At 31.8% G+C, this 16895-nt stretch overlaps 1 protein-coding gene across 1 annotated transcript; it reads left to right on the top strand.

Moving 5' to 3' along the window:
* The first annotated feature begins 14841 nt into the window (after positions 1 to 14841).
* On the top strand, positions 14842 to 15783 carry LOC130809048 (chitinase 4-like). Its single transcript, XM_057674656.1, has 2 exons — positions 14842 to 15274; positions 15326 to 15783. Exons 1-2 carry the CDS (start codon positions 14857 to 14859, stop codon positions 15766 to 15768), a joined length of 861 nt encoding a protein of 286 aa, XP_057530639.1. The 5' UTR covers positions 14842 to 14856; the 3' UTR covers positions 15769 to 15783.
* The last annotated feature ends 1112 nt before the right edge of the window (positions 15784 to 16895 follow it).

The following is a 16895-nucleotide window of genomic DNA, read 5'->3' on the forward strand; positions in this document are numbered from 1 at the left end:
TATTAAATTGAGTGAAAAAGTAAATATTGCGACTAATTTGAAACGAGGTAATTATTGTGCAGATATGAAATTAGTCAATTACGTAGTTCTATACTTCTATACGGGGTATTTTGATACTGGTATCTATTTTCACTGGCTACTGAAGTACTGCCATATATGACCCACGTACGTACGGTATATTTAATTTATATATGTCCACATTCATTCAATTTAGTTCCTGCTTACAATTCACGCAAAATCTTTTATGCTATCAAATCAACTATTTTCAATCGTCTGCACCTCTAACCCACGAATTTTATCGAATATTTTTAATTAAATGTCTATTTAAATTTACATATTTGCTATTTTGCTATTTTGCTATTTTAAAGATAGAGAAATTTAAATTAAATTTTTAAAGTATGTATTAAAATATAAAATATATTCACGTAAAATCTTGTTAAATTTATCTTGATGTAAAATTTTTTAATATATAAATTTTATATTATTTTATGATGCGTACTTAAAAATATTAAAGCTTAAAATTTGCTAAAAAATGCGTACAAAAGATAAAGTGGATAAACAAAAAGGAATGGATAAAGTAATATATTATTTTAATTCTAAATATGTCTAATTATATTAGAAGTATTTGGTTAAAATTTAAAAAATTGATATTCATAAAGTTACATTAAAAATAATCTAACTAGATTCCACTTAACTGTTTTAACTTTTTAACTTATAGTCTATGAATTCAGAATAAATTACAATTAGAAGTAACTGATAAAAATGCTAAAAAATACATAGGACAATAGAGAAAGATATGAATAATATTTTTGCTAATATTTATTAGGAAAAAATTGTCCAGAATAATCTAATCTTTTACTGATTTTTCTATAATAATCCAACTATAAAGGTTGCTTGCTAAGAATAGACCAAGATAACCTCTTACCTATATAACAAATCATTTTGCAAAATAAATAAATAAATAAATAAATGCAAAATTTAATAATAAAAAATTGAAAAAAATTTAAAAATTTAAAATAGAAATCAAATAGGTTTATCCTTTGATTTTAACTTTTAATTTTTAAAATTTTGATTTTTTTTCTTTTTTTCCTTTTTTTTAATAGCAATTAACTAGTAAAAACATGTCACCGTTTGGGAGATAATGTTTTTGAGTAAGTGACCTTACAATTGAAATTATTCATGTTTAATTAAAAGTTGGGATTATTGTAGAAAAATAAAAAGATTAGATTATTCTAGACAATTTTTCCTATTTCTTAAATCAATTACAAGATAATATGTCTTGAATGTTTCTTTGTATTACATTCAAATACATATAAAGTGTACAATGATTACTTTAGGAAACTAAATATTACTACATAATAATAAATATTTCTAGAATAAAATATTTACAATGTATGCAAGAATAGATAGTATCATTGAGATATTATTATTCTAATACACTACTAGTGGAAATGAGATGTTTACGAACGTTGAGATTTCCCTAAAATTTAGGAACAAAATAAGCAGAAGACATTTAAATACATAAACATAAAATACATAAACATGACTATGAGCAACTTTTTCACGAATAAAATAAATATCAATCTCAATGTGTTTGGTTCTTTTATATTGAACAAGAATGCCACTAATATATCACAATACACCAAAGTAGCCTTATGAATAGGACAATGGAGCTTGGATAGACGACTGCGATGTCAAAGTCTACATTAACAACAAGACAAAGTAGTTTATCGTTTTGAGGATTAACTCAAGAAGGCATATAGTACCCAAAAGTAGGACAATGTATATCTGGGCGCCGACCCAATCAACATCAAGTGTATAAAATAAGAGTGGCGGTAGATGAAGTATAAAGATATAGACCCTGATAAAAGTGTTCCATGAATATATTTTACACTGCGACGAAGAGTGTGCATATGAGGGAAGTCATACAGTTGTGCATCAACGAATAGTTATTGAAAAGCATAGGAGATGTCTAGTTTAATTAGTAAAAATATAATAAGTAATGCAAGACACCAACAAAGTTACAATAGAGAATAGGATCTTCAAATGGAGAAGAACAGAGTATACTTAGTCTAGGTGTGGTATTTACCGGAGTAGGGCATGATTTAAAAGAAGACATTCTTCCACGATAGAGACTTTTCTTGCCATATTTTTTATAAGAGAGAAACAACCATGTGGAATGACATGTGACGCCAATATCAAAGAAGTAGTGTTGAGTATCTACGTTTTTCATTGTACATTCTGAAACGAGAACAATAATGATACTTTTCAAACCAAACAAATTGTCTGATTAATTCTAGATAACAAATATCATGTGTAACTTCACATAAACGTAATGTAAATTATTTCACAAGCCCTTTTAGTCAATTGTAAACTGAGAATAAATTATGCTTCTAAGTTTTAAATTTCTCTAAGCATAGAGTTTTTTTTATCACTAACCATAATTGGTAATCTTGTCTTATACATAAGGATTATTTAAAGACCTTGACATGATACCTTGATCTATAGTCGTTTTTATTTGCATATGACATTTCTAATCTCTTGCGTGATCATGGCAGATGGGCTTGTGTTCCAACTTTGGTATCCATGCATTTTCAGTCTCCATTACATTGATGTCCGACGACCTTCTCATTTTTCTGCAGAGACGCCTTAGAATAAGCTGCTCCCGCCACACTGGCTCGGCGACATTGACATATTCCCTTCACACAAGGGCAGCCTAACATTATGCAGTCGTATGGGCTTCTACACTGATATAGATTTTCTTCAGAGTCTGCTATGCCTGCTAGTAAGATTCACAAAACACTATCAATTGTTAGTCGGTAAATGGTTAGCATAAATTCTTAAATGAGATAGTCTCATAATGAAATTATGTCCATTGGACTGAACTATGTACATTTAATTTTTTATAGTTAGTTAGCTAGATACACGGTCTCTTTAAGTATGTGCTAAAAATAGATTATCTAGGGAAGAAACAACAAACAAAACACTGATGCTTTTTGGTGGAGAGTATTAAATTAGGCTGGACTTATTATGAATGTAACATATCATCGGGGAAACACACGGTGCAAACACTCTATAAGCCAAGGAGATATCATCCCAAAACTATATGATAATGGGAGGAGGGCTCCAATGACTTATAAAGTGTGCACATCATCTTTAATTCATCAATTTGGGATAAACCATTATCCTAATAGGGAGGGGGCACAGAAGCGTTAGGTTTACCACTTGCAATGGCGAAGATAACAATGAAAGGAATAAATTTAAGAGCCTTTCCCATGCCTTGTATTAATGTTTCTACTTCTCACAAGTTTTTGGATGGAACTCGTTGGATTTACTTTAAGCTTCTTGATCATACTGATGTTAAATCTGTTAGCTACATATAGAGCTTGTTAGCTCAGGATTTGGCAGATGTTACTGTCTTTTGTGTTGTGCTGCATTCTACTTGTCAGAATAGGATATAAGGAGTATTAATTTTGATACTTAACTGGGCGATAGAGGCACTGTTTGGGGTATATCCTGGGGTTCTTGGTGTTATTTTGCTTAAATTTCATGGTTTTCGGCCTACCATCATACAGCCACCTCAATCATCCTTAAATTCCTCTAAATGCCTAATTCTTTAGATTAGGTACATTACCTAATCAACTTAATTTTTTGGCAAATCAACTTCAACTTGGAGGCATGCATTAATTTTTTATTCAACTTGGAGGCATGATTAATATACCTAAGAGTTTTGGATTTCAAACATAAGGTTGGTATTGTGTATATTATTAGTAAAGTTGTGTACCAGCAACCTGCTCTTCTTTTTCTGGAAATGAAACCTAATGAAACTCAAGGGATGAGCTTTTGATTCCTTTATGTGGTAATTATAGTTCCTACGGTAATGAAATGGGAACTTCATTGTCTATGTTTTCCAGCACAATTATCCTGCTTTCCAAAAGACTAGAAATATGCAACAAAAGTTTCTTGAGCTTAAGGTTAGTCGAAAACAAACTCTTTGTAGTTATAAGGGTATAATTGTATACATCCATCTCCCTCAACCCAGTCTAGGTGAAGCCTAGATGGACGCTACTTAATGACGTTAGTATATTGAAATGTGTAATGGAATCTTCTTCTTCTATCAAATATACGATTCTTGAGACTAAATGAGTTCGACGGAGCTCTTAATTTATTGATGTCAAAAAGGGTTGGATATCCAAGAGCTCCGACCTAGAAAGGATCTGCTCATTCATATTATGCTTTTCTCCTTTTTTTATTACTTTTCTTTTTTCGGAAATACAGATGGGAAAAGGGTTAGATATTCTAGATAACTTTTCAAGAAAAAGGACCCAATTATATTTCTAACTCATTTAACATTTTGCATTTCAGTTTTCATTTTCGTTTCCCCTATAAACAATTACAATATAACCGAGAAACAAAGATGAGGAACATTCTCCTCCAAACCGGGGAAGAACTACTAGTGGTATCAAACATGAAATGCAAGTCGACAGTTCACTACATGAAAAAACTGATGCTTGCCGAAAGGCTAGAAAAACGTAATAAATTTCTTTAGTTATTAAGGGTTGCTGGTCATTGAAACATTCTTTGTTATTATAAGAATAAAGTTAGTGCATCGCAATTCCTGTTTAGATGTAAGCCTAGATGAAAATCAATTAATTACATTGGGATAATGAAATGTTTAACTCAGTGTTCTTTTTGATAACATGTTATCACAGCTACATAAATTCATGCAGAGGCAAGCTATTTGTTCATGCATATGCAGAAATCTATCCTAGTGGGACATTACAGATTCCCTTTAACTTTGCCATGCAAAACTTTTTTTGTAACCAAGGAGAAGAAGTTATTGACAATTAACAATGCTTAATGAGTTTCAAAGAAAAAACTGGCAAAGAAAATGATTACGTGATCAATGAGCTAAATCGACAACAACATTCTGTTATCTCAATGCCATAAAGTCGCTCTCACCTAGGTGAGATTTGAAGCCTGGATGTACGCAACCTTACCCAGATGACAAAGAGATTGTTTTCGATTGGTTCTTAATAGCAAACATCATCTGCAACTTCACATAAAAGAAATGACATATATCAATGAGCAAAAGCAGCAAGATGGATCATATCAGTGATGCCTGAGTTCCCCCAAACACTTCAGTAAGACACAAATATCTCTTCTTATTTGAGTTTGAATGATGTTCTATTGAAGCATTTGAGGGAGTTCTAGGGGGCACTTGATGAAATAGATGACTTCAGTTCTATTTCCCAAAATAAATGCTTCTCTCATATATTTATAGTTGGAAATAAAAGTTGGATTTCCACAGAATCTGACTAATAAAAAGGCTCAAATTATACATATTCCTCTTATAGGGTCTTTTTCCTTTTGTTTTATTTCTTTTTTTCTTCTTCTTTGGCTATGAATTGGGTTAAGAAATCAGGGTTTATGTGAAAATCCCACCTTTATCCTCATAGGATATTCATATAACAGAATTACTAGTAGTTTTGACTTACAGTAGAAATTGCATATATTCAAGAAGGGATCAGGTATCCATTCAAAGCAAAGTAGGAGAGTGAATGGAGACACAAAAGGTGGTTAAGGTACACCATTAGCATTATATTTTTCACTTGCACATCCAGCCTTCACCAAAACTTGATTCCTGGTTAGGTTCACGTTCTGAAAATGAACTTTGTCTAGTTTCATCACTCAAAGAACAAGAATATATATCCAAAAATACAACATTCCATTACCCTGATGTCTTTAAGTGGCTACCACCTATGCAAGAGGGTTTGAAGGGTCGGATGTACGTAACATGACCCTTGTTATGTTATGGTAGCAAAGAGATTGGTTCCGATTAACCCTTAGTAGAAAATATCATCCGGAGCTTCATGTAAATAAGAAATGCAAATGATTTAATGAGTCATCATATCAGTACAGTCCAAGAATAATCCAAAAAATCGACCTTATAAATTTAGAGTTGAGAGCTCTTATTGTTGGCAAGCAAAACGGTCAGGTGCTCTCTAGAGTTCCCTTGAACACTTCAATGGACATACTCTTAAGCCTTTGATAGGGGGCTTTTGTCTGCTGAAGTGTTTGGGGGAACTCCAGGTGGTGCTTGACACAATGACATTGTAGGGAATCAATCAAAAGACCTTGAAGAGTGATGCATATCCATTTTGTTATGCAGAAAAACTTCATATAATTGTTTATAAAGTAGACACACACACACATTTTCATTCAAGCTAGCATCAACAACATCTATGTCAAAGCCTCAATCCCAAGAGATCGGCTATATGAATATTCAAGTTAGAATGCTGAATATTTTTTCTTTGGCTTTCTTTTATAATTTCATAGTAACCTAGATGTTGTCTTAGTGTAGGTGTATCTTTCATAGAAGATTTGTTTAAGATTGTCAAAAGAGGGATAGATCATCTAGGATTCTAGGTCCTATTGTCTCTACAAACATTCTGATACTAGTGTTTTTGTTCTACTGTTTTACCATACATCGAAGTTGTCAACATGACAACATCATCAATTATCACAGTAATGTGTTCATTTTAAAGAGGCAGCTCCCGCAGTCCCGCCTCACGTCTTTTTTTTAAAAAGCATACCTAGACGCGTCTATGACAAGCGACTTTAGGGGTTGGCGGGGGGGCATGGGGTTGGGTGCGTTAATTAATAAGCCTAGGTTCTTAAGGTGAGCGCTCAGTTGAGCGTCTTAATGTACACAGGCACACACCAGTTACTAGATCCTTTGTCTGGCACCTAGAGCCAAAACTAAAGGGACCCTTAAACTAAAAGGCAGAATATGCTGCAGGATGGAATAAAGGCCTTAGTCTTTTTTAACTAGCTTGCATTAAAGCCATATTACTGACTAGGTTCAAGAATGAAACTGCAACTATTCCAGATTCCAGATTCTGTGTTTTTACATATTCTCTAGAATGTTGTCTTTCTGTCAGCTAAAAACTTAGACACAAATAAGCATTATTTTTCTTGTGAATTTATATTCTATTGAGAATACATGCAATATGATGGCCTCTATAATTCCTTTGGCCATTTCTTTAGGGACTCTTAACTATATCCTTCTTGTGATAGCTAAGAACATGTACTGTTTGTTTCCAGGTAGAATTTATCTTTGTCCTGGATGTGCACTTACACCTGATATGAATAAGACTGCTCCATTAATAAATTAGATAAAGAGTAAATCATAACAGCTATCTAAAAATTGGAATTTGGATTGAAGTTCCCTTTTCGTTTTATTGATTTCTTGAAATGTGGATACACAATTTGATAAAATATCAAGCAGCATCTTTAAGCCTAATATAATTACAACCTCCTTTTACTCCTTCTGTCATGGATTGACTTAGCCAAAAGATTGATTTTACTAATGACAGTAGAGAAATGTATATAAATGTAATGAATTATATAAAAATGTAAATGTATATGGAAAGATTTGAATGAAATTAAAGGAAAATTATAAACAATAGTTACAAGCAATTCGAGAAGCTTGCCATCTCCTAAATGAGTGTAAAACCCAATACAAAGTGTATACTGATTTCAGGATACCATCTCCCCTTTCCCTCTATCTTTATTTATACTAAAAACCCCTCCCTCAAGTAGCTTGCTCCTCAAGCTAACAATTAACTGGTAATTACTATAATACCCTTAATTAATTACTTAACCCAAAACCCCCTTCATGACACCTTCCTATTGAGTTTGCACCATATCTCACACGGGAAAGTAAATGGGAGTCAAACTGAGGCATACTCAATAGGGGGAAGGGAGTATGCAAATTTTTAAAGCTTTAAAAATTGTTTCACTTATCACACACCAAATTCCTACTTATTTCCTAATCCTAAATATTCCACCATTGGTCTGAATGTTTTGGTGTGCATTTGATCAATGGATTTAAGGTCTTCAATTCTTACTACCTAACAAGTAAAATCAACATTATAGTGTTACCTTAATGTCATTCCATGACTCCTAATTAGGCAAGGTTTTAGGTAGTTTCAATAACAGTTGACTTAAACAACTAGTTTATGCTTATCACTCAATATTGGTATGATGATGATGAGTCAATATTCCTATCTAATCAAGTCAACCAACAGCTCTAACCAATATCTCCAGTCAATAACCATTTGTCAAACAGGCCCTAAGACCGGTTGAAAATGAGTGAAAAATTCCAAAATCTAGTAAAATGTGCAAATCTTTGAAATTCGGTCTTCTGTGTTAAAATATGCCATCAATCACAACGAACACAATTACACAATACAACTATATATATTCATTCAGGACTGAATTTCATTCAGATAACAAGTTGTCACTTGTCAGCAAAACAGCAGATACTTCTTATATTGAATTTTGAAACGCTTAAATTGATAGTTGTAGTTTCTAGATATATATGTTACATACTTAATACTCATCGCACCCTCTCGTATGAGAGCCCCTCGAACTATAAGTGTGCATACATCATAAGCTCTCCACACAATACTTAATGGTAAATATTCCACTTAAAATGAGATATCGATGGGATTTGAGTACGTAGTCTTTCCTGACATTAGCTAATGATATTAGTCATATTACCACCTCAACCGAAGCTTAAGGTTATGATTATAGTTCCAAAGAATGTTATATACAAGATATCATTATACATACTAAATCTATTCCATCAATGAATTCTTACACTCAACAGTCAACACCCCTCATTTACTTTTCATATTCACTTGCCTTGATTGTTGTGGGTAGTTCATCTCTCACTCTAATTTGTTTTGTCTCATATAGGCATATAGCCGAATTTATAATTTATAGGTTGGAATTAAGACTTTGATATTATTGTAGTTGTCATTGATTAAATAGGAGTACATCATAGCTTTTGTGCTTTTGTGCTCACGTGCACGTATTATTTATTTATAAGTATTTCTAATTGGGCATGACTAAAAATGATAAAAAAAAAATTAATATTATCAAATTTAGGTTAGAACGATCAACTAAGATCTCAGTTGATTAAGTTTTAATAAGAACAAAATGTAGAGTAAGAATGATCGATGAATAGTATTGGTCGACAAAAAAAAAATGGAGCATTTACTCTAAATTGGTGGGAGTATTACTTCTGTAGAACAGAAAGTTTTAACGATCATAAAGGATATCAGGATAGTGTTCATGCAGTGAAAATCCTTATTTGAAGGCTTGAAGCTCGAGGAAAAGGACTTGATAGGATATTAAAAAGTGAAATGTAGTGTTTGCATACGTAAAAGTTGTAAGTTATAACTGACGCTGATTCTCAAATGATTACTTATAACCATCAAATAATGTCAATATTAATAATCCTAATTTCAATAATCCTGATTTCAACATCAAATTCACATTTGAAAACCTAATACATGCCAACAAATTTACCCGGTTCATCCCAAAATTTACAACCCTAATCGAGTAATTAGCACCATAAAATAATACATCATTCCAACCTTAAAAATGAATTACTACAAATTAATATGATTAATTTCTACATCAAGATCAAATGACAATAAATTGCAACCGAAAAAAGAAAAAATAACCTTAAAGAAGAAGAGGAATATTTCAATTAATGATAGAGATTGAAGAGAAGAGTAGAAGATCGCCGGTGGCTGGTGCAGCGGACGGCAGTGCATCTGGTGGTTGGTGCGGCAGACGGCAGTGCAGCAATGGTGCCTACACATCATCTACTGGCGACACAGGTAGACAGGCGACAGCAGGGTTTGGGACTGCTATTCTGGGACGAGGGTTTTAGGTTTATTATTAGGGGTATTATTGGGTGGGTCAAAAGTTCAAAACGAAAAAAAAAATATATATATATAAAACGCGCTTAATAGTTTAAGAATTTTGGTTGCGTAGAACATAATACGCTAACCAACTTATTTAGTATATATTTATGTTGGATTTAAGTGATGTTAACGAATTTTAAGGTGATTACTTTTTATAGTTTTAGAGTGATTACTTATAATCTTAAAGTGATCACGTATAATATAAAGTTATAAATTACAGAATAGGCTAATTATATGGACTCATCTTATGATGAAACTGTGTCATACAAAATTTGATGTACAACTTATGCAATTTTTTATTAGAAAACAGAAAAAATATACATCATCAGAAGGAAATTGAATATTTGACGGTGGTGATTGTTGTAGGTAAAGATATATCAATACATCATATGCATATTATTTACGTAAAGTTGTAGATATTTGCAGTATGTTGCCGATCATCGATCAATCAAACAATCACTTTCTTGTTGCAAGAATATTAGATTAAGATTGTCTATATCCGTCTTCAAATCCCACCTAAACAAGGTTATTTAATTACTGGCATTGAGGTAACGAAATGTTGTTAGTGATCAGGAAAAGAGCCATGTAATCCTATAAAGAACACAAGTGTTACAGTCTTTTGAACATGAATTACAGTCATTGTCTGATTGAAAAATTCGAGTGTCCTTCAAAGAGAAGATAAACAATATAGTACAAATGATTAGATTCCTCACAATTGATTGGTAAAGCTTAAAGATGATGCTGTTAGTATCTCATTACATGTAAACTTCCTGTTCGAGTTTTTCTAAATTAGTATCCCACTAGAAATGCTCTAGAATATCCTTGTCTTCTGAAAGACTGATCAGAAACTCAGCTCTTTAGCATCTACACTTTGTGCGTCTTACTTTTTCACTCTCATCAGCATTTCAAACTAAGTTTACAATTATGCCTTATTATCAAGGGTTCAAATTATTTATAATGTTTTTAACTCAACTAAAAATTTAAACTGATAACTATAGATGTATATTGTATAATCTATTACTGTCAAGAAATCAACTAAACCAAAAGCTTAAGTTTATGGTTGAAGCCCAAGGATATGTTATATACTCTGACACGCCCCCTCACACGAGAGCCTTTTGGGTTAAAGTGTGGATGCAACACAGACCATCTTCATACCTGACGCTCTATATTCCACTTTAAATGAGGGGTGGTTGAGATTCGAACCCATGAGCTCTTGTCACGTTGGATTCTGATATCATGTCAAAGAACCAACTCAACCAAAAGTTTAAGTTGTAAATCAAAACAACTCAATAATATACACTTTTTATTTACGTGAAGTTGCTAATGATTTTTGTTACCAAGAATTATTCACAAATAACTTAAATAAAAGTTGCGTGTATTCAACCCCAAATTATGCCAAAGTGGGAGCCAATTACAATCGATGGGGTAATAGAATGTTTAGTGAAAGTAATTTTGCATTTCGGTCAGTACAAATTAGACTAGTATATATAGATATAGTCACTTATACTAATAAACCAACAACATATCTGGTTTGTTGAGTACTACCAAAAATCATTAATACAGCTCTACTAGTACTGATGATTATACATATGCTTTGCTCTTCTGTAGTTCTTCTTCAAAGAAATAAAAGTATGGCTAGAAATGGATAATCTGCATCCTGAGGCTCATCTCTGTATGAATTACTCTCCATACTGTGAACCTTGGGATGCAGATGATCTCTTGCTCGCCACAAATGATTGTTTCTGTAGTTCATCAAGTTTTAAATGAGTTGGGAAGGTTGGAAATTTCTTATCCAACGGCTGTAATTTGTGCCAAAAGGTTAGGTAAATCTCTTAAATTAAAATTGTCCTTTATATTTGTATATAATATGAGAGCTATGCCAATAGTGAGCAAAATGCTCACCAAATAGTAAAATAAAAATAAATCATGGTTACATATTATGGCACTATGCAAATATTTATCTAGGATTCATAATTAGAAATGAATTGAATATCTCAACTCAGCAATGTTGTCATGTATGACGTAAAACAATGTTTGTAAAAATTTAACTTTACTCTAGACCAATACCTCAAGTCCTCAACTGAGCATGCATTTTTTATCAGGTTAATTCTTTTATCAATTAAGAAGTATATGATGAGCCTATATTTATAATGATAATTATAATATATAAGGGTCCGTTTCTTTTCTTTTGCCAAGTCATCTTGTGTAGGACACATAAAATATCAGGAATGATAATGGATGATCATTAGATGAAAATTTTGGTGGGTATTTCGCCCATCATTAACTGGTTATGCTCTGATGGATTTTATTTTGGTGTTTCATATTGCTGCTTACATTTGATCATTTGGTGGGTATATGGCAAACAATGATCAAATGTAAGCAGCAATATCTGGTTTTAAGAGGAATGGCTTATTGGGGGTGTCACATAGATAAGTGTATGATTTAACAAGCAATTAATCAAAAGCTTATATAATCAATTAGTATGGTATTATGGCTTTAGTTTTTAATTACTGCTTGATAATTTTTTTTTTTATTTGAATGATCAAGAGTAGTATGTATATTAAGGAAGAAATTATGCTTTGGTGACGGCTTGCATTTTTAGTCCTAACTTAATATTAATGGATTTGAATTTGAGTCTTAGATTTTCAGATCCAACTTTATTGTAGAGTAGTTATAGACTCGGTTTCGACCAAAATTCACCCAAGATCCGATCCATAATTTAGCTTATATTTTATTTTACAGTTATTTTAGATCTATTTGTAATTTATTTGAACCCATATTAGACTTTTAGTTGATTTATAGACTTAACTACCTTTAAAATGTAAAAATGTGGAATAAAAAACAAGTATATTAAGGCCCATTACTTAAGAACCCATTAGGATGAACAATCAATTTGGATTGTTCATAGATATTTATTTAAGGACACTAAATAAAAGTATAACCACTACAAAAGAAAACAAAAAACTAATAGAAAGAAAACGATAAAAGTAAGAGGTTAAGGACACTAAAAGGTAAACTAAGAAGACATCAGTAATTTAAGACAAGAATACTTTTGGCTGTATACTTTATAGATAGAAAATTAGGAAAAGGAAAAGGAGGAACTCAGAGGGAGAAAAAATCTCTTATTTAAATAGTAAAATAAGAGGGAAGAGATTTGGAGACGAGGAAATTGAAAAAATTTAATGGATACTTTTGTTAAGATTCTAATCTCTCTAAAGTTGAAAAGATTTAAAAGTTTAACTCTCATCTTTCTTTTTTTCCCTTCTATTCTCTCCTATACAAATAAGAGCTATTTCCCTCCCATTTCTCCTCTCTTTCCTTTCCCTCCCTTTTTTTTTTTGTGTCTAAAATTATTATATAAATAAGTTTTCAATGGAAGAACTGTATAAAAGATATGTTGCATTGAGATAGAGACATAGCTCTTTGTTAAGAACTTCTTACGATCACTTAACTCAGGTCCAGCGGTCCCCCACCACCCCCCCCCCCCCCCCCCGGCCCCCAACCCATGAGCCATGGCATCCAGGAATTGTAGAATTAATTTATGAAGATTGTGATATTGGTAGACCATAATGTCTTAATCGAGGGAAGTCATTTTGAATATCCTACTTATATTGTATGTAATATGCATATCAGATTATTAAAGATTAAATTTATAAATTTATATTTTCAGTTATTTGTCTAATTTTTTAAAAAAATATTTTAAAAAAATAAATAACCTTTATTTTTTATATATATTAAATATGAAAGCTTATTAAATTTATATTTAATCGAGACCTCTTAAAATTAGAGGAATAAAAGCGACATATTATTTTATTATCCCTATAAAGAATTAGGCTATAGCCCATGTTACAACTTATAAATAGAGTTTGATTGCTATGTTTAATTAACACAATACTTTTATGAATGAGAAGATAAGTTAAAATTTCAATTAATAAGAAACAAAGATAAGAGAGTGTGATGCCATTGAGCAATTGTAAATAATGAATGTCCAATGAGACTATATAATAGCTTGATAGCTTCTATATTTGACTGGCTTAGTATAGTTATGATGGGTTTATGGTGGTCTCAAAAATTCTAAAGCCCTTGTGCTTATTTGTTTGAATTGTTGTATTATATAAATTGGTCTCTAAATAGCTATAATCACAATCGTTTAGTTTAGTGTATAAAAAATATATTTTTCATATTTAATTCACATCTAAGATATATTATTATTTTCTCTGTCTCTTAAAATTTACCTCAATTGATAATAAGAAAAACTGTCACAAAAATTTGTCAAAGGGAACAAATTCAAGAGACACATAGCAACGATATGTTAGTATTCTATAAAATAAAAAATAGTCAAAGGAGTAGTATTTTAGATTATACAACTAAATAAACAATAAATTTCTACTTTACATAAAAATACCTAGTGAAAGTGCTATAATAAGCTTTTAAAGTGCCAAAATAAAATAAATTTCTTTGTATCTTGTAATTTTCGATATTGTCACACCAAATAAAAATACTAATTTAAATTTTATAAGTTCGTCATGCAAATTCAATCGATTATCTGAAATACCAAAGTTATTTAAAATTAATTAATTATTTTCAAAGTTACTAAATTAAATAAAGAATAACTCAATGATCACCACGACACGTTGGATCAACATATTATCATTCCATGCCATGGGTCTATGGGAGAATACAATATGACACAAAACTCGTCCAAGATCAAGCATAGGGCAACATCGCTTACGACCAATATGGCATAACCCGTGTTTATGTCTATTGATCCGTACACCCATTATATTCTATATAAGACCATGTCATTAATTACAATTATATACGAGCTAAGTCCATGCATGTTTTTTAAAAGTAGTACACCTTAGATATTCTAGTGGATAATGGTGGACGATCCACTTATAAGTTGTAACATACTATATTCCTGCGTAGTAGGCAACTAGGAACGAACACTAAACTCCCCGTAAAACATCTACCTACCTCTTAAACAAAATTTCTATATAAACCCAATTTTTACATGTCTTGTTTCCTACAATCAATTAGTACTTCCAAAAAAACTACTCTTGATTCTAACATGTCTCAACTTAAACCAATTTCATTGTTGGTCATAATGGTTGCTTGTATATCAAGCACCCTAGTAATGGCTCAAAATTGTGGGTGTGGTGCTGGTTATTGCTGTAGCCAATATGGATATTGCGGAACCACAGCACTCTACTGCGGGGCAGGATGCCAACAAGGGCATTGTTATTCGTCTACACCATCCCCAAGTGGGAGCGGTAGTACTGTTTCAGTCCCAAGTTTGGTGACTGATGCTTTTATTAATGATATTAAAAGCCAAGGAGGTTCGGGATGTGCAGGTACAAAATTCTACACAAGGTCGGCTTTCTTGAGTGCCCTCAATGCTTATTCTAATTTTGGTACGGGTGGATCCTCTGACGTTACTAAGCGTGAAGTTGCTGCTTTCTTTGCTCATGTTACTCATGAAACTGGACGTATGTCTTAATCACATATACAACAAACTAATGAATAGAAATTACTTGTAGATTTTTGCTACATAGAAGAGATTGCAAAATCAACATATTGTGAAGCAAGCGCACAATGGCCATGCAACCCGAATAAGCAATACTACGGACGAGGACCAATTCAACTAACATGGAACTATAACTACGGAGCAGCTGGTAAAAGTCTTAATTTCGATGGTATAAATTCACCAGAAAGAGTTGCAAACGATCCTGTTTTATCCTTTAAGACAGCCTTCTGGTTTTGGATGAACAATTGCCACAATCTCATTGTCTCGGGCCAAGGATTCGGGGCCACCATTCGGGCTGTAAATGGAATCGAATGTAATGGTGGTAATTCCCCTGCTGTTAATGCTCGTGTGAGATATTATCAGCAGTATTGTAGCCAATTTGGTGTTTCTCCCGGCCCTAATCTTTATTGCAAGTCAATCAAATGGCTTGCTATTCTACTTATTATCAGTCTATGAAAGGGTCATAAGTCATTAAGTCATAACCCATAATGATAACCTGTAACCGTAGGTTGTTTGAATGGAAAATAAATTGTGTACTTAAAGTTGTTGTGCACTTTGATAGAGTATCTATAATATCTGAGGCCTTTATAAGGCCTTTATAAATTATCTGATGGCTTCAACGGTCAACTTAAACTAATTCAAACTTTAAAATATGTTATGTATAATTCTATTATGTAATGTTTGGAAATAAGTATTTCAATTTAAATTATCGATTTCAATTATGAAATCATAATAAAGAATTTAAGAATGACAAGGTTTAGATAGTCATTTTCAAATTGTCAATTTTAAGTAGTAGTAGTATAATGGTGGAATTTTATCCAAATTCAAATTTAAAAATTTTTGATTTGTCAAAACAATAAATTTAAGCCAATTTCAAATTTTCAAATAAAATCATCGTTGTCAAATATGGCATTATATAATTTGGAGTATTGAAGTAAAGATGGACATGAATCTTAGAACCTAATGGTAGACCCGATCCAATTCTAATTTAAGGGTTTGGATCCATGATCTTAGGGTCTAGGTTCGAGTTTTATGTATATTTTTTGTTTAATTTGGAACTTTGTCGGCGAATGTAATTTGAAATATAATTGTTTTATTTGTACTTTAAAATCGAAATAACTAATTAATATTTCCTTGCAAGAACTTAAATGTAGGAAAACTTCATATAATATTTCGAGAAAATTACAAAAAAAATGTCTAATTTATAGCACTTTTTTGCAAAAAACAACCTAATCTAATTTTTTTTTGCAAAAAATTACCTTATATATGATATTTTTGTTTTCAAAATGCTAACACTTGACGAAAACCGTCAGTTGACCGTCAAGTGGGGTGTTGACTTGCATGTGAGAGACATGTGACATAGATTAAACTCACTAAAGTAACAATTTCATTTTTAGTTTGAGGAATTTATATTTTTAAAATTGGGAAATTTAATGTAAATATTAAGAATAGAATTATTTTGGACCTTAGGGTAATTAAAACAACAATTTCTTTAATTATCTTTAATATGTTTTCTTTTATTTCTTTCTTTTAAAATCAATGTTGCCTCGCATACCACTATTCATCTTCTCCTTCAATTCTCT

Source organism: Amaranthus tricolor, chromosome 3, assembly GCF_026212465.1.
Source record: "Amaranthus tricolor cultivar Red isolate AtriRed21 chromosome 3, ASM2621246v1, whole genome shotgun sequence".
NCBI classification, from domain to species: Eukaryota; Viridiplantae; Streptophyta; class Magnoliopsida; order Caryophyllales; family Amaranthaceae; genus Amaranthus; species Amaranthus tricolor.

Excerpts from the sequence above, each read along its gene's own strand:
- LOC130809048 (XM_057674656.1), top strand. The coding sequence starts at position 14,857 with ATGTCTCAACTTAAACCAATTTCATTGTTGGTCATAATGGTTGCTTGT. Across the intron at positions 15,275-15,325 it reads TGTTACTCATGAAACTGGAC|ATTTTTGCTACATAGAAGAG; the intron begins GTATGTCTTAAT and ends AATTACTTGTAG.